Source organism: Penaeus monodon, chromosome 38, assembly GCF_015228065.2.
Source record: "Penaeus monodon isolate SGIC_2016 chromosome 38, NSTDA_Pmon_1, whole genome shotgun sequence".
NCBI lineage: Eukaryota > Metazoa > Arthropoda > Malacostraca > Decapoda > Penaeidae > Penaeus > Penaeus monodon.
Genome location: NC_051423.1, coordinates 21736836 through 21760481, shown reverse-complemented (window position 1 = coordinate 21760481; position 23646 = coordinate 21736836). Strand labels below are relative to the sequence as shown.

Below are 23646 nucleotides of genomic sequence, written 5' to 3'. Positions count from 1 at the left end.
AAGAAGAAGAAGAAGGAAAAAAAAACATGTAGAAAGCCGGAAGACGTGTAAAACTACCTGGGTCGAAGACACTGGCACTGTTGTAAGAGATAATGATGGTATAATAATAACGTATACATACTCATTTATTCATTAATTTATGCATGTAGGTGGCAGTTTTAAGATACGTGTTTGTACATCTTAGCTGACCAGATGACCAGTAGAGTTATTTTCAGGCGAAACTTGTTTAACGATACAAGATTAATAAATTAATTAAGATTTAAGATGTGTGATGCGACACTTACTGCGTGAAATGGATCCGCAGGAAATATGAAATTATTTGAATATCTTCTAGAACAATGTGTTAAGCACACAACCACATCTTTAAGCACTGACGACCTGCTTGTGGTTGTTTGGATGTGTGTGCGTATGTGGTGAGAAGCGTTTGTGAAATGTGATGAGTTTTTTTAATGGAAATAACGCAGGATAACTGAACTGGTGGCGCTTGTGAGAGATTAGACAGTAGCAATAGCAGCGTATTTCCTTCCATCGATAAACTGACTACCCATAGGCGGTGAATGTATGCAAAGGCTGTAAATTAATGCCCAGAGACAGACGAGCAACATCGCAACATTGGCTTGGACATTGCAGACAACGGTCGTCTTGAAAATTAGAGAAGAGCGATTAAGAAAAGTGAAGTGAAGTGGACATAGTGACATGACTGCGAAGTGCATAAATGGGAAGAAGTGTGGATGTAATATTAACTGTATTTATTTTCTATGAATGCTTTAACCAGACTCCATTTACAAGTCTGGAAAATAAATGGTTAAAGGTCTATATTTTTTACTGAACCCCAATCGTCTCTACCATACTTACACACACACACACCCACACACACACACATACACACACACACACACACACACACACACACACACACACACAAACACACACACACACACACACACACACACACACACACACACACACACACGTATATATATATATATATATATATATATATATATATATATATATATATATATATATATATATATATATATATATATTCCTGTGTATACAGAGAACGCTCAGAACCTCTGACATAATCCTTACACAGTGTAAACATCACGAATTTGATAAACTTCATTAGCTTCGCACATATGTTTAGACTTTAAAAAAGGAAATTGAAGTCGATAATTTATGACCTGTGCCTACCATAACTACGCTTCCTTATTTTCCTGTTAATTTCTATCTCTATATATCTTATCTCATCTTTTCATGCTTTCGTTCGATGTAACACGTTTGTTTTTTAGTGTTTCCTTTCAATAATCTAAGTACTATAAAGTATCTTCTTATTATATCATAAGTGTAGTAATCCCTAGTTATATATATATATATATATATATATATATATATATATATATATATATATATATACAACGAGGTTTAGTAGCTAGCAAAGTGGGCGTGGCTATGCGTTGTTCTCAAGGTCAAATGAAGCCACGCCCACTCTTCTCAAAGTATATAAGACAAACCGAGAGTGTTTTTCACGATATCAAACAAAATCAAGCAAACATGTTTCTTACGGTGAGAAAAAAATATACATTTCCAAAATATATAAGACTTTTATAAATGAACTCCATTAGCCACCTTTACATCGTTTTTTTATCAATTATTTTTTCTTGTGTTCCAGTTGAGCGTCGTGTTGAGTCTGGCAGCTGCCTCTCTGGCCGCTCCGTCACAGCCTCCCTACGGATACTCTCCTCCTCCCTCCTACCAGGTAACTAACTTGGATCTCATGTAATAATACTCTGTATTTCAAGCATTTTGTCTGCTCTTTTAATGTCTCCGTTATTTATTATATATATAGAGAAAGACTATTATATTAATGACTTCCAAACATTCAAATTTCTGATGTTATCATTTTCACCTCACAATTTGTCTCCTGATTTTTATGTGAATTGCCCTTCCATATCAGTCTCCAGCTCAGTATAACTTCGATTGGGTCGTGAAGGATGACTACTCCGCCAACGACTACGGCCACCAGGAGTCCCGCGACGGCTACAACACACAGGGATCCTACTACGTGCAGCTTCCCGACGGTCGCCTGCAGAAGGTCACCTACCACGTGGACGGCGACTCCGGCTACGTGGCCGAGGTCACCTACGAGGGACAGGCTCAATACCAAGCCCACCAACCTTCCTACCATCCTACACCTGCCTACCAGCCTACCCCTTCATACCACACCACCCCTTCATACCATCCTACACCTTCGTACAGACCTACCCCTTCTTACAGGCCGAGACCTCATCACTAAGCAGCTACAAAGCAAATTCAAACGGATATGAAGAATTAATATCTTTGTAACTATTTACTATTAAATGAATAGATATTAACACACCATTTTAAATTAGCAGAAACCTTCATACAACGTGCAGTCAGATAAAAAGACTAACAAAGACAATATATACATGGATCTGTTTGTATTAGTATCTGTTTGTATTAGTGTAGCACAGCCTACACGATGTATTAGAAGATACACTGAAGTAGCAAATGAGGCATAATAGGTACATAGTCTGCTCTCCGTGATTGTGCATGACACATATGGAATCTGTGTGGAAAGATATGAAAGGTAAAATAAACGCTTTGTGAATATTATGATCTTGCAAACACAATTGGGCTGAAATAAATTGAGGTCCAAACCTAAGAACAGGGGATAGGAAAAATATAAAACACGGATTAATCTTCTCATTATGAATAATGTGCAGCCCAACCCTATGAAGGTTGACCCGATGGATATTGTGTTAAGTATGATTATTCTATGTATACTCATATATACATACACACCACACACACATAAACACACACATGAACCCACATATATGCCGCATTTTTGTCACGCCTGATCTTTATTCGGGCTTCATTGTATCCTATTTGTATTTTTATTATGTCACTTCATTTTAGTTCTCGATAAGTAAAGCAGAATTAGGTGGGGTGTCAGTACAGTTGCAACTTTACCTATGCTTCAACTTTCAGTCTAGAAATTCCGTAAAATTGCAGAATATGCACGTAATCAACAGGTGAATAATAAGTTGGGTTTCGAAGGAGTACAGGGACACTTAGTACTTATTTGTCCAGCTTTCAAAAATGTCATCTTAGAGTTTATAAATGAATAGCTTATAGTAAAGTCTTTCTTCTTCTTTTAACGGTAGGTTCATGTCTGAGCCGCCGTGGTCACAGCATGATACTCAATTGCAGTTTTCACGTTGTGATGCTCTTGGAGTGAGTACGTGGTAGGGTCCCCAGTTCCTTTCCACGGAGAGTGCCGGTGTTACCTTTTTAGGTAATCCGGTGTTACCTTTTTAGGTAATCATTCTCTCTATTTTATCCGGGCTTGGGACCAGCACTGACTTGGGCTGGCTTGGCCACCCAGTGGCTAGGTAGGCAATCGAGGTGAAGTTCCGTGCCCGAGGGAACAACGCGCCGGCCGGTGACTCGAACCCTCGAACTCAGATTGCCGTCGTGACAGTCTTGAGTCCGACGCTCTAACCATTCGGCCACCGCGGCCTTAGTAAAGTCCTAGTGCCTATGAATTACCTACTTCTGGCGTCGCAAGCCGTCATCGGACACGCATTTTTGCAAGTCTAACCGTCTTAAGCATGTCTGAATCAATTATAAGCCAAAGAAGTGCCATTAGACAAGTATGTACATTAACCAGTGTAGTGCAGGTCACATCCAGAGTCTGGTCACATCATTTCCACGTCAGTTGTGAAAATACGGTAGAACCATAACTGGAGAAATCAAGGCTCTTTGTCATGTACAGTACCTTCTAAAAGTGATTTATTTTGGAAGGCAAATTGTGCCTTAAAATCACCTATAATGATTGGTATACTAGATAGTGCTGAACATTAATATATATGATTATTTATATCAAGACTTTTGACTGTCATGTTTACTGAATTAATCAATAAGAAAGAACCAGAGTTTGCTGAAAATGCTGAAAATAATTTGAAATATCCTGGGACCGCTACTGATCTACACAATAATTTAGACGTTTTCTCTCCAAACCATGCATATAATGTAGATCTAATGTTCAGCAAAGTGGGCGTGACTGAGTCGCTCTTCAAGGTCAAGTGAAGCCACGTCTACGTTTCTTGATGTATATAAGACATGGAAGCAAAGATGTTTTCATTATATCGAACAAATTCAGCAAACATGTATCTTACGGTGAGAAAAGTGTTTCTAAAATCTACTGCAGGCTGACTGTGATTCCTGTCAAATAAAATGTCATTTCTGTTGAGCGTCAAGTTGGGTCTGGCATCTTGTTATCACAGTACAAAAAGACTTTGTTAACTATGAAATTTTTTCCTGGCGTTTCAGTTGAGCGTCGTGTTGGGTCTGGCAGCTGCCTCTCTGGCCGCTCCGTCACAGCCTCCCTACGGATACTCTCCCCCTCCCTCTTATCAGGTAACTGGCTTTGCCTAGATCACGATATACTATGTTTTTATCTCACTTCCGAATTACTCCTAATGTGTAGTTGTTATTCATTTTTTTCTGTCTAGAATTTCTGCTATGTCAATGACTATTAACTAGGGGGATGCATTTTTTCTGATTTTAGTATGTACATTTTCCTCAGTCTCCAGCTCAGTACAACTTCGACTGGGTCGTGAAGGACGACTACTCCGCCAACGACTACGGCCACCAGGAGTCCCGCGACGGCTACAACACACAGGGATCCTACTACGTGCAGCTTCCCGACGGTCGCCTGCAGAAGGTCACCTACCACGTGGACGGCGACTCAGGCTACGTGGCCGAGGTCACTTATGAGGGACAGGCTCAATACCAAGCCCACCAACCTTCCTACCATCCTACACCTTCATACCAACCTACACCTGCATACCGACCTACTCCTTCATACCACACCACCCCTTCATACCATCCAACAACTTCGTACAGACCTACTCCATCTTACAGGCCAAGACCTCACCACTGAAAAGTTAATTTGTGTAACATATATAAAGCATATCCATATTTACCATTTCAGAATAAATATATAATGATACATACAATTTTCATTCAAAATAACTCTTCACATAGATACAGTATATCACTTTAAAAAAAGAACAAAAAATGTTTGAAAAAACATATATGTGTATGTATGATTCCTTACAAAGAGAAAAATCATATTCACGATAATCACTGTCAAAGAACGGTTAAGGGATACAGTGAACTTATGGCCAAATCAAGAGTGAATTACGGAGAAAACGGATGAGCACAGAAACTACTTTTCATGCTGCGATCGCCGCGCCTTCCGCTCGCAAGTGAGGAATCCTTCCATGTCGCACACGTGGCCACGGAGAATGCATTCATCTCCTTCGCTGAGGTCATCTGATATCCGGGGATGCTGGGTCTGCCTCCATGGGCCGGTCATGGAAAGGGGCGCCGTTTGCAGTACACGGGCGGGGCACGTTGGAGCAAGGGAGGATACTTGAGAATGTGCAGGCGTCCGATTTCAGAGCTGCAGCACACGTCGTTTGTCGTGATATAATCAGCTTTCTCTCTATATGTGTGTGTGTGTGTATGTAATATTCATATATATTCTGCATGAATGTAGATATGTATATAGGTTTTTATATATTCATATGTAATATTCATACTATATACTGTACACATACACATAGAGAGAGAGAAAAGTGTGAACGTGTGTCTGTGTGTTTAATATTCGTATATATATTGTACACAATTTCTATATATATGGTGTAAGCATATATACACATACAACATCATAGATACACATGAATACATATTTTTGTGTATATATGATACAGTATAATACTAAATTAATAATCAATTATCTGCTAACGCACTCAATATAGCCGCAAAGACCCAGTTATTGTATTCTCTGGCCTGAGATACACAGAACGGAATTTTGCTCATTTTCCATACCTGTGCACCAGCAACGCATTGTAATTATAAGGATGAAAGTGATGCGACGCTTCCAGCTTTTAGAGATCTGACTCCCGAGGAATACCAGAGTGGAAATGTAAATATTAATGATGTAAATACCCCTCAGCGTACTTCATTAAATTCGTACTGACATGTAATAGGGACTTAAGTAGGATTTGAGTCGGGATGGGTGGGATCTGTGGTGGAAAATGGGTAAGACTCCTGGATATTTCAACTGTCATGTGTACTGAACGAATCATCATAAAAGTACCACACTTTGCTTTAAAATGCTTGAAAAGGCCCACTTGAATGAAAAAAAAAATACTATTAAATATCCTGAAACTGTCACTGAGCTACGCAATATTTTCTCTCCAATCGTTTCCATTCATAGATCAGGATCTAGTAAGCGGCAGAAGTGGGCGTGGCTATGTGCTGCTCCTAAAGGTCAAATGAAACCACGCCTACGTTTCTCGAAGTATATAAGACACTCGAATGAGAGTGCTTTTCATATCAAGCAAAATCAGCAAACATGTTTTTCGTGGTGAGAAAGAGGAACAAGGAGCGCTTTGGTATTACAAATCGTCAGTACAAAAAGATTTTGTGAACTATGGCTTACTTTTTTCTGTCTTTCCAGTTGAGCGTCGTGTTGGGTCTGGCAGCTGCCTCTCTGGCCGCTCCGTCACAGCCTCCCTACGGATACTCTCCTCCTCCCTCCTACCAGGTAGCTGCCCTAGAGATATTCTATATATATTTTTAAGCATCATTTGCTCTTGAAAATCAATTTCCTTTGTGATTTTACACTTTTTATTATTATTATTATTATTATTATTATTATTATTATTATTAATGCAGTTTCCTCACCCAATGATTTTCTCATTTTAGTGTACACTGACTTTCCATATCAGTCTCCAGCTCAGTATAACTTCGACTGGGTCGTGAAGGACGACTACTCCGCCAACGACTACGGCCACCAGGAGTCCCGCGACGGCTACAACACACAGGGGTCCTACTACGTGCAGCTTCCTGACGGTCGCCTGCAGAAGGTCACCTACTACGTGGATGGCGAATCGGGTTACGTGGCCGAGGTAACCTACGAGGGACAGGCTCAATACCAAGCCCACCAACCTTCCTACCATCCTACACCTGCATACCAGCCTACCCCTTCATACCACACCACCCCTTCATACCATCCTACACCTTCGTACAGACCTACTCCATCTTACAGGCCAAGATCTCATCACTGAGAAGATAATTTGTAAAACAGATATAGAGCATATTTGTTTTAACCATTTTTGTAACTGCCTGTAATAGAATAAAGATATATTGATAAATACAATTTTAATTCAAAATAACTCCTCACATAGATACAGAATATTGTTTTTAAAAAGAACAAAATGCTTGGGGAAAAAATGTGTGTGCATGTACGTATGATCCGTTCAAAAATTAAAAAATTATAGAAATAATAATAATGTTAAGGAAATCACTGTCAAAGAACGATTAAGGGATACAGTGACCTTATGACCAAATCAAGAGTGAATTACGAAGAAAACGGATGAGCACAGAAAAAGTGCTTTTCATGCTGTGATCGCTGCGACTTCCGCTCGCGAGTGCGGGATCCTACCATGTCGCACACGTGGCCACGGGAAATGCGTTCATCTCCTTTGCTGAGGTCAGCTGTTGTCCGAGGATGCGGATTTGCTTCCGAGAGCCGGTCGTGGGAAGGGGCAACGTTTGCAATACGCGGGCGGGACAACACTGGAATAAGGGAGGATACTTAAAGATGTACAGGCGTGGAGTCCGATTTCAGAGTTGCCTTTGTCTTGCGATAATCAGCTCTTCTCTCTATATATATATGTGTGTGTGTGTGTGTGTGAGTGTGTTATATTTATATGTAATATTTATATGTAATATTCATACTATATGCTGTACACATACATATATAGAAAGAAAAGTGTGTACGTGTGTCTGCGTGTGTAATATTCGTATATATACTGAATACATGCATACACACACACACACACACACACACATATATATGTATATATATATATATATATATATATATATATATATATATATATGTGTGTGTGTGTGTGTGTGTGTGTGTGTGTGTGTGTGTGTGTGTGTGTGTGTATGTGTGTGTCTGTGTGTGTACATAAATCATACTAGATACACAAATTAATACATGCTTTTTTATGCTTGTGTATGATACAGTATGATACTAAATGAATAATTCATTGCTAATGCACTTACTATGGCCGCAAACACCCAATCCTTTTATGGTCGTATACTTTGGCCTGAGATACAGCACAGAACGGAATTTTGCTCATTTTCCATACCTGTGCACCAGCAACGCATTGTAATTATAAGGATGAAAGTGATGCGACGCTTCCAGCTTTTAGAGATCTGACTCCCGAGGAATACCAGAGTGGAAATGTAAATATTAATGATGTAAATACCCCTCAGCGTACTTCATTAAATTCGTACTGACATGTAATAGGGACTTAAGTAGGATTTGAGTAAGGATGGGTGGGATCTGTGGTCAAAAGTAAGACTCCTGGATATTTCAACTGTCATGTGTGCAAACATGTTTTTCGTGGTGAGAAAGAGGAACAAAGAGCGTTTTGGTATTACAAATCGTCAGTACAAAAAGATTTTGTAAACTACGGCTTACTTTTTTCTGTCTTTCCAGTTGAGCGTCGTTGGGTCTGGCAGCTGCCTGTCTGGCCGCTCCGTCACAGCCTCCCTACGGATACTCTCCTCCTCCCTCCTACCAGGTAGCTGCCCTAGAGATATTCTATATATATTTTTAAGCATCATTTGCTCTTGAAAATCAATTTTCTTTATGATTTTACACTTTTTATTATTATTATTATTATTATTATTATTATTATTATTATTATTATTATTATTATTATTAATGCAGTTTCTTCACCCAATGATTTTCTGATTTTAGTGTACACTGACTTTCCATATCAGTCTCCAGCTCATTATAACTTCGACTGGGTCGTGAAGGACGACTACTCCGCCAACGACTACGGCCACCAGGAGTCCCGCGACGGCTACAACACACAGGGATCCTACTACGTGCAGCTGATAAATACAATTTTAATTCAAAATAAAATCACATAGATACAGAATATTGTTTTTAAAAAGAACAAACATGCTTGAAGGGAAAAATGTGTGTGCATGTATGTATGATCCGTTCAGAAATGAAAAATAATAGAAATAATAATAATGTTAAGGAAATCACTGTCAAAGAACGATTAAGGGATACAGTGAACTTATGGCCAAATCAAGAGTGAATTACGAAGAAAACGAATGAGCAGGCGTGGAGTCCGACTTCAGAGTTGCCTTTGTGGTGCGATAAACAGCTCTTCTCTCTCTCTCTCTCTCTCTCTCTCTCTCTCTCTCTCTCTCTATATATATATATATATATATATATATATGTGTGTGTGTGTGTGTGTGTGTGTGTGTGTGTGTGTGTGTGTGTGTGTGTGTGTGAGTGTGTGTAATATTCATATATATTCTGTGTGAGTGTATATGTATTTATATGTAATATTCATATGTAATATTTATACTATATACTGTACACATACATATATAGAGAGAAAAGTGCGTACGTGTGTCTGTGTATGTAATATTCGTATATATACTAAATACATGCATATATATATATATATATATATATATATATATATATATAATATAACACACACACACACACACACACACACACACACACACACACACACACACACACACACACACACACACACACACACACACACACACACACACACACACACACACACACACACACACACACATATATATAAATAACAACCCTCCCTGACCAGGACTCGAACCTAGGTCACTCCGGGTATGAAACCGGAGGCCAGTGCTAAACCAACCATGCCACACGACCCACTAAAAGGAGCGTGCAACTAGGATCTTACTAGCTCCATAGACATTACCTGTCTACTCATACTTGAGTAATGACAGCGAAGTTTTACGCTCACTCCCCGTGGGCACTCGGTGGAAATTGATTTAGCAATTCAAATCCTAAGTCAGATGTCCTGAGGTATATTCATGAAAGATGGAATAATGCAATGCCGCATTGATATCGATAAATAACAACCCTCCCTGACCAGGACTCGAACCTAGGTCACTCCGGGTATGAAACCGGAGGCCAGTGCTAAACCAACCATGCCACACGACCCACTACAAGGAGCGTGCAACTAGGATCTTACTAGCTCCATAGACATTACCTGTCTACTCATACTTGAGTAATGACAGCGAAGTTTTACGCTCACTCCCCGTGGGCACTCGGTGGAAATTGATTTAGCAATTCAAATCCTAAGTCAGATGTCCTGAGGTATATTCATGAAAGATGGAATAATGCAATGCCGCATTGATATCGATAAATAACAACTCTCCCTGACCAGGACTCGAACCTAGGTCACTCCGGGTATGAAACCGGAGGCCAGTGCTAAACCAACCATGCCACACGACCCACTAAAAGGAGCGTGCAACTAGGATCTTACTAGCTCCATAGACATTACCTGTCTACTCATACTTGAGTAATGACAGCGAAGTTTTACGCTCACTCCCCGTGGGCACTCGGTGGAAATTGATTTAGCAATTCAAATCCTAAGTCAGATGTCCTGAGGTATATTCATGAAAGATGGAATAATGCAATGCCGCATTGATATCGATAAATAACAACCCTCCCTGACCAGGACTCGAACCTAGGTCACTCCGGGTATGAAACCGGAGGCCAGTGCTAAACCAACCATGCCACACGACCCACTAAAAGGAGCGTGCAACTAGGATCTTACTAGCTCCATAGACATTACCTGTCTACTCATACTTGAGTAATGACAGCGAAGTTTTACGCTCACTCCCCGTGGGCACTCGGTGGAAATTGATTTAGCAATTCAAATCCTAAGTCAGATGTCCTGAGGTATATTCATGAAAGATGGAATAATGCAATGCCGCATTGATATCGATAAATAACAACCCTCCCTGACCAGGACTCGAACCTAGGTCACTCCGGGTATGAATCCGGAGGCCAGTGCTAAACCAACCATGCCACACGACCCACTAAAAGGAGCGTGCAACTAGGATCTTACTAGCTCCATAGACATTACCTGTCTACTCATACTTGAGTAATGACAGCGAAGTTTTACGCTCACTCCCCGTGGGCACTCGGTGGAAATTGATTTAGCAATTCAAATCCTAAGTCAGATGTCCTGAGGTATATTCATGAAAGATGGAATAATGCAATGCCGCATTGATATCGATAATAACAACCCTCCCTGACCAGGACTCGAACCTAGGTCACTCCGGGTATGAAACCGGAGGCCAGTGCTAAACCAACCATGCCACACGACCCACTAAAAGGAGCGTGCAACTAGGATCTTACTAGCTCCATAGACATTACCTGTCTACTCATACTTGAGTAATGACAGCGAAGTTTTATGCTCACTCCCCGTGGGCACTCGGTGGAAATTGATTTAGCAATTCAAATCCTAAGTCAGATGTCCTGAGGTATATTCATGAAAGATGGAATAATGCAATGCCGCATTGATATCGATAAATAACAACCCTCCCTGACCAGAGTAATGACAGCGAAGTTTTACGCTCACTCCCCGTGGGCACTCGGTGGAAATTGATTTGAATTTGGAAATTGACGGGGAGTGAGCGTAAAACTTCGCTGTCATTACTCAAGTATGAGTAAACAGGTAATGTCTATGGAGCTAGTAAGATCCTAGTTGCACGCTCCTTTTAGTGGGTCGTGTGGCATGGTTGGTTTAGCACTGGCCTCCGGTTTCATACCCGAAGTGACCTAGGTTCGAGTCCTGGTCAGGGAGGGTTGTTATTTATCGATATCAATGCGGCATTGCATTATTCCATCTTTCATATATATAATATATATATATATATATATATATATATATATATATATATATATATGTATATATATACATATATATATATATATATATGTATATATATATATATATATATATATGTATATATATATACATATATATATATATATATATATATATATATATATATATATATATATATGTGTGTGTGTGTGTGTGTGTGTGTGTGTGTGTGTGTGTGTGTACATATACCATGCTAGATATACAAATTAATACATACTTTATGCATGTATATGATACAGTAAGATACTAAATGAATAATTATCTGCTAATGCACTCACTATGGCCGCAAAGACCCAATCCTTTTATGGTCGTATACTTTGGCCTGAGATACAGTACAGAACGGAATTTTGCTCATTTCCCATACCTGTGCAGCGGCAACACATGTCGAATTGTATGGATGAAAGTGATACGACGCTTCCTGCTTTTATAGAGAACTGACTCCAGAGAAATACTCGAATGGAAATGTAGATATTGATACGATGTAAATACTCGGTGTACTTTATCAAATTCGTATTGACGTGTAATATGGGTGTAACTAGGATTTTAATGGGGGGGGGGTCTGTGGTGGAAAATGGGTAAGACTCCTGGATATTTCAATTGTCATGTGTACTGAATTAATCATCAGAAAAGTACCATACTTCGCTTTAAAATGCTTGAAAACTGCCACCTGACTGAAAAAAAATTCGGTCAAACATTCTGGAAACGTCACTGAGCTACGCAATATTTGCAATATTTTCTCCCCTGTCGTTTCCATTCATACGATCAGGATCTACTAAGTGGCAAACGTAGGCGTGGCTATGTGATCCTCAAGGCCAAATGAAACCGCGCCTACGTTTCTCGAAGTATATAAGACACAGGAATGTGAGTGCTTAATCAAGCAAAATCAGCAAACATGTTTCTTACGGTGAGAGAAAAAGAGCGTTTTGGCAATACAGATCGTTGTCCACTTCATCTTGTTATCAAATTACAAAAAAAATCTTTGTTAACTATATTTTTTGGCGTTCCAGTTGAGCGCCGTGTTGGGTCTGACAGCTGCCTCTCTGGCCGCTCCGTCACAGCCTCCCTACGGATACTCTCCTCCTCCCTCCTACCAGGTAACTGGCATAGATATATTTTATATGTATTTTGAACATCGTTTACTTTGCTCTTGAAAACCAATTTCCTTTGACATTTTAAAATTAGTTTTTGAATTATCATTATTAATGTAGTTATCTCCATCCAATGATTTTCTGATTTTGATTTATGTTGCCTTTCCATATCAGTCTCCAGCTCAGTATAACTTCGATTGGGTCGTGAAGGACGACTACTCCGCCAACGACTACGGCCACCAGGAGTCCCGCGACGGCTACAACACACAGGGATCCTACTACGTGCAGCTTCCTGACGGTCGCCTGCAGAAGGTCACCTACCACGTGGACGGCGACTCAGGCTACGTGGCTGAGGTCACCTACGAGGGACAGGCTCAATACCAAGCCCACCAACCTTCCTACCATCCTACACCTGCCTACCGTCCTTCACCTGCATACCAGACTACCCCTTCATACCACACCACCCCTTCATACCAGACTACCCCTTCATACCACACCACCCCTTCATACCATCCTACACCTTCGTACAGACCTACTCCATCTTACAGACCGAGTCCTCATCACTGAAATGCTAATTTGTAAACAGACAGAACTCGTATCCATATTTACTATTTTGGTAACTGCTTATTATAGAATAAATATATATTGATACATACAATTATAATTTAAAATACTTCCTCACAGATACATTATATTACTTAAAATAAAAAAACAAAGATGCCTGAAAAACATATGTGTGTGTATGTATGTATGATCCCTTACAAAGACTAACGAGGAAATAATGTTCAGAAATGCAAAGGAAACAAATCGTGTTTACAAAATCACTGTCAAAGAACGGTTAAAGGATACAGTGAACTTACGGCAAAATCAAGAGTGGATTATGAAGAAAGCAGACGAGTACAGAAACAGTGCTTTTCAGTGCTTTGCGATCGCCACAACTTCCGCTCGCACACTTAGTCACGGGGGATGCGTTCATCTTCGCTGAGGCCCGGGGATGCTGGATCTGCCTCCATGGGCCAGTCATGGGGAGGGGCACCAGTTGCACGGTTCAACGTTGGCGCAAGGGAGGATACCTGGGAATGTAGAGGCGTCGATTCTGATTTCTGTGCTGTGTCATCCTTCGTCGTGCCATAATCAATTCTCTATATATGTGTGTGTCTTTGTGTATGTAATATTCATATATATTATGTGTGAGCGTATATATATATGTATGTGGGCTTATATATATTCATATGTATTGTTCATATATATATTGTATACATGCATATATGTACATACATACATATATATATATATATATATATATATATATATATATATATATATATATATATATATATATATATATATATATGCACATACACCATCATAGACACCAAATAAATATATACTCTACAGTCGTATTCTTTAGCCTAAGATACAGCACAGAACGGAATTTTGCTCATTTTCCATACCTTTACTGTACTATACCAACCGTGACGTATTCCGTCCCGTACCGTAATACAAACACTGTTTAAAAATACTATATAGTTTATATATATATATATATATATATATATATATATATATATATATATATATTTATATATATATATATATCCTTGCATTTTATTTAACAGGAATACATGTACTGTATCTATCTATCTATCTATTTATCTATCTATCTATCTATCTATCTATCTATCTATCTATCTATCTATCTATCTATCTATCTATCTATATATATATACGAATGTATTGTGCATACACACATAATACTTTCTATATATTCATTCATATATACACATACTGCATAGGTGTGTATGCCATCATACACAATCATGAATTATGTATGTTATGTGTCTATAGACTCCTAGATATTCAAACTGTCATACGTAATGAATTAATCATCATAAAAGTACCACACTTTGCTTCAAAATGCTTGAAAAGTACCCCCCGAATACGAAAAGAATAGGTTAAATATCCTGGAACCGTCACTGGGCTACGTAATATTTTCTCTCCCAGCTTTTCCATTCATGCGACCAGGATCTAGTAAGCGGCAAAAGTGGGCGTGGCTATATGTTGCTCCTCAAGGTCAAATGGAGCCACGCCTACGTCTCTCGAAGTATATAAGACACAGGAATGAGAATGCTTTCATATCAAGCAAAATCAGCAAACATGTTTCTTACGGTGAGAAAAAACAACACAAAAAACGTTTTGGTAATAAAAATGGTTGTCCACTTCATCTCGTTACCACAGAACAAAAAGATTGTTAACTATGAATTACCTTTTTTTCTGGTGTTCCAGTTGAGTGTCGTGTTGGGTCTGACAGCTGCCTCTCTGGCCGTTCCGTCACAGCCTCCTTATGGATACTCTCCTCCTCCCTCTTACCAGGTAACTGGCATAGATGTATTCTATATATTTTTCGAGAATCATTTTCTTTGCTCTTGAAAATCAATTTTCTTTGTGATTTTAAAACCATCTTTTAAAAATATTATTAATGCAGTTATCTTCACCCAAAGATTTCCTGATGATCATAGTTATATTGGCTTTCCATATCAGTCTCCAGCTCAGTATAACTTCGATTGGGTCGTGAAGGACGACTACTCCGCCAACGACTACGGCCACCAGGAGTCCCGCGACGGCTACAACACACAGGGATCCTACTACGTGCAGCTTCCCGACGGTCGCCTGCAGAAGGTCACCTACCACGTGGACGGCGACTCAGGCTACGTAGCCGAGGTCACCTACGAGGGACAGGCTCAATACCAAGCCCACCAACCTTCCTACCATCCTACACCTGCATACCAGCCTACCCCTTCATACCACACCACCCCTTCATACCATCCTACACCTTCGTACAGACCTACTCCTTCTTACAGGGCAAGACATAACTGAATAGCTAGTTTGTAAAACATATAAAGCATATTTACTCGTTTTGTAACTGCCTATCATAAAATAAATATGTACTGATACATACGATTTTATTTAAAAGAAACTCCTCATATAGATACAGTATGTTATTTAAAAGAAAAAAAAAACTTGAAAAACATATATGTGTATGTATGATCCTTTACAATGACTAACGAGGAAATGACGTCAGAAGAAGCAAAAGAACGAAATGAAGTTCACGTAATGACTGCCAAAGAACGGTTAAGGGATACACACAGGGATCCTACTACGTGCAGCTTCCCGACGGTCGCCTGCAGGTCACCTACCACGTGGACGGCGACTCAGGTTACGTGGCCGAGGTCACCTACGAGGGAAAGGCTCAGTACCAAGCCCACCAACCTTCCTACCATTCTAGTTACAGACTGAGACCTCATCACTAAGAAGGAATCTAAAAAAAAAAAAAATGAATTGACACAAAGATCATTTATACATTTTTCTTTTTTTGTAAATTCTTACTGTTGAATGGATATATATGAACACACCATTTTAACTGAACAGAAACCTTAATACATGCAATCAGAAAAAAACTAGAAAAGACAGTCTACACATATGTCTGTCTTAGTGCGTATTTCAGCCTAGAGGATGTATTAGAAGTGGTACCCAACTTTTTCCTTTCTATGGCCCCAAACCAATATATAATAATTTGTATTGGCCCCGTCTCGAATTCAACACGTAATGGAAAGATTTCATTTTATTAATATACTGCATGAGAGAGGCTTCTGTGTAAGCACTGCAATTCAGATAAAATTCAGTTTAATTCGGTGTCAACATTGCTCCGTGGCCTGCAGATTATTCTATTTGCACATACACATACAACACACATACTCTCATATGAAGACACACCCCTTTTTTGACGTGCCGAATCTTGGGCATACTATTTTATTTTTGATACCTCAGATTTTGAACCTGGGCTGGATAACAAGCAACTAGCGCGCTTGACTTTTCCTATTCCTATCTTGCACTTTCTTGAGAAATCACAGTGCCTTCCTCGGAACGTTGATATCCTCACAGATTATTTTCAAGAAATTTGGTTGAAGAAAGACAAGAATTGGTGTGATGCCAATTGAATTGTGACTACTTTTGCCTCAACTTACTTGTAAACTAGAAATACGGTAAAACGAGCACACAGTTAAATAGCGAATTGTATGCATGGGTTGGAAGCGCTGCAATTTTTTAACACTACATTTGAAAAGGCCATCTTGAATTTTGGGATAAATATATGATCAGCTTAGGTGATATAAAGGAACTAAAACAAATTTGCTGATTACATTTTATTAAAAAGCCGCAGTAGATAATACATTTTTTATAATATCAGCCAGGTTTGGGCTTAGTCGCCTCATGCTTGACCCGATCGGTTTTGCAGCAAAAAATGTGGCTATACTCGTGTAAGCCCATTTATCAGACACGCTCCTTACATCTAGACTCTGGTCACATCAACACATCATTTGTGAAATGACGATAGAACTGTGAAGGAATGCTTGTCATGTAGCTTATACAAGTGTATAATTAATTTTGAAAGGGAAAATGTGACAAAAGGAACACATAGAATATGCAAACCAAAAGAAATAAGGTATGAATTATATATATATATATATATATATATATATATATATATATATATATATTTATCTATCTATATATACATGTATATTTATATATTTATTTATTTTTATATATATATATATATATATATATATATATATATATATTATATTTATTTATATATACATATATATATATATATATATATTATATATATATATATATATATTATATAAAACACACACACACATATCTATCTATCTATCTATCTATCTATCTATCTATCTATCTATCTATATATATATATATATATATATATATATATATATATATATATATTCATGTATACATATATTACAAATGTATGTATATCACCAAATGCTGTCAGCTGCAATTCTTCAGGATGGGACAGCTTGTAGAAACGTGACTCAAGCAACACATGTCTAATGGTAAAGTCACTTCTCGCTTTTCAAGAGTGGACTTCCTAGAAATGTCCGTGTTTGAAAAAAAAGTGCAGAATTGTAAATATCAATATGATGCTGTGAATATCATGATCTGAATGACACATTGTAACATAGGAGTAACTATGATTTCGGGAAGAGGCGTCGCTTATCGTGGAAGATGTTTGATCCCAAGTACCACAATTTCTTCAGCTTGACAGGAAAGTGCCCAGTAAACGGCAATGTCCCCACTGGACAAGCAAACAATTGGGCCCTCAATAAGTCTTAGCTTCTAATACTTCAAAGATAAAATATCTAAGTGGACGTACGGGGTATGTGCGTAGAGAAACACGCTTACTTAGCCGCGGGATTATGCGGCAGGGTGTGCAGTTCACATTTTTTTACCTTGACATGCTAACGTCAGGGTGTTAGTACTCATTCGCAGCTGAGTCGACTGAGAGATGGCGGCCGGGCGCGAACCCTGAACCATGCGACTACATAGCTAGCACTCTAACACTAATATTTACCAACCTCTTAAGACAGAATTCAGCCCCCTACCCCTTTTGAAACATCCTGGAACTGCCATGATTTACACAATACATTGAACGTTTTCTCCCTAAGTCATAAATGTTTAGCAATTCGTTGCATTTCCATTCAGGTGATGAGGGTCTGGTGACTGGCAAAGTAGGCGTGGCTATTGTTGCTTCTCATGGTCACGTGAAGCCACGCCTACGTTTTTTTGAAGTATATAAGACACAGGAATGAGAGTGTTTTTCATATCAAGCAAAATCAACAAACATGTTTCTTAAAGTGAGAAAAGCTGTTTCTAAAATCGTTTGGGGGTGTCTTGGCAATATAAACCATTGACTTGATACAAAACCTTTATTTGTGTATCTTTTCATCACAAAATAGGTTGACTGCGATTCCTATCAATTGAAATGTCATTTCTGGTGTTCCAGCTGAGCGTCGTGTTGGGTCTGGCGGCTGCCTCTCTGGCCGCTCCGTCACAGCCTCCCTACGGATACTCTCCTCCTCCCTCTTATCAGGTAATTGGTTTGATTTATATCATGACATGTACGAAATAAGAAATCTGTTATATATTTCTTTTTTATTACTTATCATTTTATTATTAAGGTTATTATCATTCTAAGGAGGGCATTCATTTGCGTTCACTTTTTTCACTCTTAACATTTGCCTATTGGCTTTCCATTTCAGTCTCCAGCTCAGTACAACTTCGATTGGGTCGTGAAGGACGACTACTCCGCCAACGACTACGGCCACCAGGAGTCCCGCGACGGCTACAACACACAGGGGTCCTACTACGTGCAGCTTCCCGACGGTCGCCTGCAGAAGGTCACCTACTACGTGGACGGCGACTCAGGCTACGTAGCCGAGGTCACCTACGAGGGACAGGCTCAGTACCAAGCCCACCAACCTCCTTACCATTCTACACCTGCATACCAGCCTACCCCTTCATACCACACCACTCCTTCCTACCACCCAACACCTGTCTACAGGCCAACACCTTCTTACAGGCCGAGACCCCACCACTGAGAACCTTATGTATAATCAATCGCAATAATAATGATAATAATAATAATTAAATAAATAAAAATAAACAAATAAACAACTTAGAATCACTTTTTTTAACCTCCCTATAAGGCACACACATATATATGTATGTATTACTAACACATGCGATATGCTCTTGTACGAAGGTCCACCTCCAAACCTATCTACAGGATGCCTAGTCTCCACTGATATTCTATATATTTTGTAATTAGATATATATACCTATAAATCACCGACTCCATCCATAACCACCGGTTTCGTATATTGTTATTGTTCATGAAAATCGACGTAATCAGTAGAGACAGAAGAGTTAAATGTACCTAACTATACCTACCCACCTACTTCCCTATCTAACTATCTATTGATATATCCAAAAGAGAAAGGGGTCAAGAAAACGATATAAAGATGCAAAGAGACACAGAGAGAAGAAAGAAATAAGAAACGAGACACACACATACACACATACAGAGAGAGGGGGGGGGGGCAGAGAGGAAGAGAGAGAGAGAGAGAGAGAGAGAGAGAGAGAGAGAGAGAGAGAGAGAGAGAGAGAGAGAGAGAGAGAGAGAGAGAGAGAGAGGGAGAGAGAGAGACGAAGAAAACTATCATCACCACCCGTGGCCAACGTCAGTGAATTATCTCGAGCTTAAACTTCATTATATTACGAAAGTTTCCAAACACAGTGGGTGGGTGAGGACTTCCTGAAGTTTTACAGAACGATAGAACAATAAAGATTCTTAAACCAGAACATACGTCATTTACAAACCCGACAAAAAGATTCTGCCATGCGAGTTTGTGAATTTCTTCTTTGAACTGACTTTATGATTCTTTTGAAAACCGAAACGAAATGAATGAATATAGAAGAAAAAGATGAGAAATGAACTCGAGCCCGTAACGACAAAACAAATTATCACTCGGAAATATGTATCTCTTTACGAAACAATTATCGCAAGTAGGTTTTTTTTCAGCTAATCATCAATAACTAAATATTACAAACAATTGTCAATAATTATCACAAACAATTATCACCCAATAATCATTAATAATTCATTACTATAAACAATTATCAATAATTAATCATAAATAATAATCTGATAATTATCGCCAGGTGTTCGATTATCAAACAATTATAATCAACAACCTATCAAATTGTCACCAGATATCACCAAGAAGTCAAGTGTCTCGTGCCAAGTGTCAAGTGTCAAGTGTCAAGTGTCATGTGTCAAGTGTCTTGTGTCAAGTGTCAAGTGTCTCGTGTCAAGTGTCATGTGTCAAGTGTCTCGTGTCAAGTGTCATGTGTCAAGTGTCTCGTGTCAAGTGTCTTGTGTCAAGTGTCTCGTGTCAAGTGTCAAGTGTCTTGTGTCAAGTGTCAAGTGTTCCTTTGATTACCCTTCGTTATTTATCCATTTTATTTATTTATCTATTTACTTATCTATTTATCTAATTATTTATCTAGTCTGTTGTTTATTTATCTATCTATCTATTTATTTCTCTATTTTTCTATTATCTGTCTATTTATTTATTTATTTAACTGTATATCAATATGTCTCTATCTATTTTTCAATCTATCTATTTACTTCTCTGCTTATTTGTTTATTTATTTATTTATGTATTTATTTAACTACCTTTTTATTTATTCATTTATTTATTCATTTATGTATCTATCTATTCATTTCTCTATTCATTTATTTATCTATCTTCCATATAGGTCTGCTTATTTATCTACGTATTCATCCATTTATTCATCTATCTATCTATTTATCTAACACCTTATTTATGTTTCTCTCCGTCTGTTTATCTATCTATTTGTCGATCTATCTGTTTATCAATTTATCAACCCATTTTTCATTTTTATGTTGAAGTCTTGGTAGGGTTATTTAAAAAAGAAAGAAAGAAAGAAAGAAAGAAAGAATGAAAGAAAGAAAGAAAGAAAGAAAGAAAGAAAGAAAGATAGAAAGAAAGAAAAAAAAAAAATATTATATATATATATATATATATATATATATATATATATATATATATATATATATATATATATTGTTGATTCGATTATCTCGTTTGCCTGTTAAACCGTATTACTTCTAGTTTCAATTTTGCTCTAAATGTGATCTATGATTTTTGATATTTGTCTAACATCTTATGGAAGAGAGAAAATACGATTAAGAAACAGGAAGAACTAGTTAATGATAATGATGCAAATAATAGGAAAGATAAAAATAATATTGTTGATAGTAATAATGACGATACGGATGATGATCATAATGAATGGTAGTAATGATAATGAAAGTGATAATGATGATAATGATATTGATATGATTATGATAATATTGATATAGTTATAATGATGATAATCGTTATATAAAGGCAATAATATTAAGGGTACTACTAATAATGATAATAATAACAAAAGAATGATAATAAAATGATAATGATAATGATAATAACAGCTTTAATGATAATAACGACATAATGATAATAACTACGATAATCGTCAAGTGATGATAAAAAAGATAATCCATTTTTTTCCAAAAAAAATAAAAAATAAAAAAAATAATAGATAAATAAAATAAAATAAAATAAAAAGATACATAAAGGCGATTTTCCCCTTTTTTTCCTCAAAAAAGTCTCAAGGTCTCAGCAGATATATGTTCCAAAAATACATAAACAGACATATAAAAAATAATAGATAAACAAAAAATCAAGAAAATAAGCATATAGAATCAAATCGAATTAAACAATATATGGAATGTGAATAAAATAAAAGCTATAGAACAAACAAAAAGAGGTTTGTTGAAGACAGACGGCGCCTTTTGCCATCACGACTCAACATTCTTTGACTTTCGATTTGACCGCCGTTGCAAGATCGCTCTGAAGCCAATATAGCAAAAGCTTCAAATTAGCGTTCTCAATTAAGCCATTATTTACCTTAAGTTATTTGCCGGTGTTATAGATGAGGAAATGATTACTTTTTAAAAATCTTTCGGAACCAAATTTCCTAGATCTATATTTTCTTTGGTATTTTGTAGTCTCATACACACATATATGAATAAACATACATGCCTTTTAAGTATATGATTTGTTTTTAATACACTACATATATGTAAGGAGTTATTTTCAAGTATACATGTATGTATTTGAATATATTTATTCTGTAATGAGCAGTTACAAAAATAGTGAATGTGAATATGCTTTATGCTTTACAAATTGGCATTTCAGTGATGAGGTCTTGGCCTGTAAGAAGGGGTAGGTCTGTACGAAGGTGTAGGATGGTATGAAGGGGTGGTGTGGTATGAAGGGGTAGGTTGGTATGCAGGTGTAGGATGGTAGGAAGGTTGGTGGGCTTGGTATTGAGCCTGTCCCTCGTAGGTGACCTCTGCTACGTAGCCTGAGTCGCCGTCCACGTAGTAGGTGACCTTCTGCAGGCGACCGTCGGGAAGCTGCACGTAGTAGGATCCCTGTGTGTTGTAGCCATCGCGGGACTCCTGGTGGCCGTAGTCGTTGGCGGAATAGTCGTCCTTCACGACCCAATCGAAGTTGTACTGAGCTGGAGACTAATATGCAAAGACAAGTTACACTAAAATCGGGAAATATTAGGGGATGAAAATGATAACTATGTTGTAATGAGCTGGAGATTGACATGGAAAGGAAAAGGAAAATCAGAGGAGTATCAGGTGGAGATAAGTGCATGATAAGGAAAAATAGATTAAAAATCACAAAGAAAAAAAAATGGTGTTCAATTTATAAAGGGAATATTTCTAAACCAGTTACCTGGTAGGAGGGAGGAGGAGAGTACCCGTAGGGAGGCTGTGAAGGAACGGCCAGACAGGCAGCTGCCAAACCCAACACGACACTCAACTGGAACACCAGAAAAAAATAGTAAATAGTTAACAAAGTCATTTTGTGCTGTAACAACAAGATGAAGTAGCCAACGATTTGTATTACCAAAACGCTTTTTTTTCTTTCTTTCTCACCGTAAGAAACATATTTGCTGATTTTGCTTGATATGGAAAGCACTCTCATTCCTGTGTCTTATATACTTCGAGAAACGTAGGCGTGGCTTCATCTGACCTTGAGGACCAACACTTAGCCACGCCCACTTCTGCTGCTTACTAGATCCTGACCGTATGAATGAAAAAGCTTGGAGAGAAAATGTTGCGTAGCTCAGGATATTTAACACCTACTCATGCC

At 38.1% G+C, this 23646-nt stretch overlaps 5 protein-coding genes across 7 annotated transcripts; 4 read left to right on the top strand and 1 right to left on the bottom strand.

The window, feature by feature from the left end:
* Positions 1-1552: 1552 nt before the first annotated feature.
* LOC119596819 (adhesive plaque matrix protein-like) lies at positions 1553-5044 on the top strand. Of its 2 annotated transcripts, none has more exons than XM_037946149.1 (3): positions 1553-1569; positions 1676-1762; positions 1961-2321. In XM_037946149.1, exons 1-3 carry the CDS (start codon positions 1558-1560, stop codon positions 2297-2299), a joined length of 438 nt encoding a protein of 145 aa, XP_037802077.1. In that variant the 5' UTR covers positions 1553-1557; the 3' UTR covers positions 2300-2321. The 2 variants fall into 2 exon arrangements, with proteins under 2 accessions (XP_037802077.1, XP_037802076.1); XM_037946148.1 differs by lacking the exon at positions 1961-2321 and adding an exon at positions 4619-5044 and having other exon boundaries at positions 1557-1569.
* A 1387-nt stretch (positions 5045-6431) lies between these two features.
* Positions 6432-7227, top strand: LOC119596957 (cuticle protein 8-like). The gene is made up of 3 exons (XM_037946358.1): positions 6432-6469; positions 6563-6649; positions 6834-7227. Exons 1-3 carry the CDS (start codon positions 6458-6460, stop codon positions 7170-7172), a joined length of 438 nt encoding a protein of 145 aa, XP_037802286.1. The 5' UTR covers positions 6432-6457; the 3' UTR covers positions 7173-7227.
* Positions 7228-12774: 5547 nt separating this feature from the next.
* Positions 12775-15930, top strand: LOC119596953 (cuticle protein 8-like). Of its 2 annotated transcripts, none has more exons than XM_037946354.1 (3): positions 12775-12792; positions 15263-15349; positions 15518-15930. In XM_037946354.1, the coding sequence occupies exons 1-3, from the start codon at positions 12781-12783 to the stop codon at positions 15851-15853; spliced, it is 435 nt and encodes a 144-aa protein (XP_037802282.1). In that variant the 5' UTR covers positions 12775-12780; the 3' UTR covers positions 15854-15930. The 2 variants fall into 2 exon arrangements, with proteins under 2 accessions (XP_037802282.1, XP_037802281.1); XM_037946353.1 differs by lacking the exons at positions 15263-15349; positions 15518-15930 and adding exons at positions 12896-12982; positions 13151-13627 and having other exon boundaries at positions 12779-12792.
* A 2824-nt stretch (positions 15931-18754) lies between these two features.
* On the top strand, positions 18755-19516 carry LOC119596954 (cuticle protein 8-like). The gene is made up of 2 exons (XM_037946355.1): positions 18755-18935; positions 19105-19516. Exons 1-2 carry the CDS (start codon positions 18828-18830, stop codon positions 19441-19443), a joined length of 447 nt encoding a protein of 148 aa, XP_037802283.1. The 5' UTR covers positions 18755-18827; the 3' UTR covers positions 19444-19516.
* Positions 19517-22589: 3073 nt separating this feature from the next.
* Positions 22590-23445, bottom strand: LOC119596955 (cuticle protein 8-like). Its single transcript, XM_037946356.1, has 3 exons — positions 23430-23445; positions 23227-23313; positions 22590-23009 (listed from the first exon to the last, which is right to left on the bottom strand). The coding sequence occupies exons 1-3, from the start codon at positions 23439-23441 to the stop codon at positions 22671-22673; spliced, it is 438 nt and encodes a 145-aa protein (XP_037802284.1). The 5' UTR covers positions 23442-23445; the 3' UTR covers positions 22590-22670.
* Positions 23446-23646: the final 201 nt, after the last annotated feature.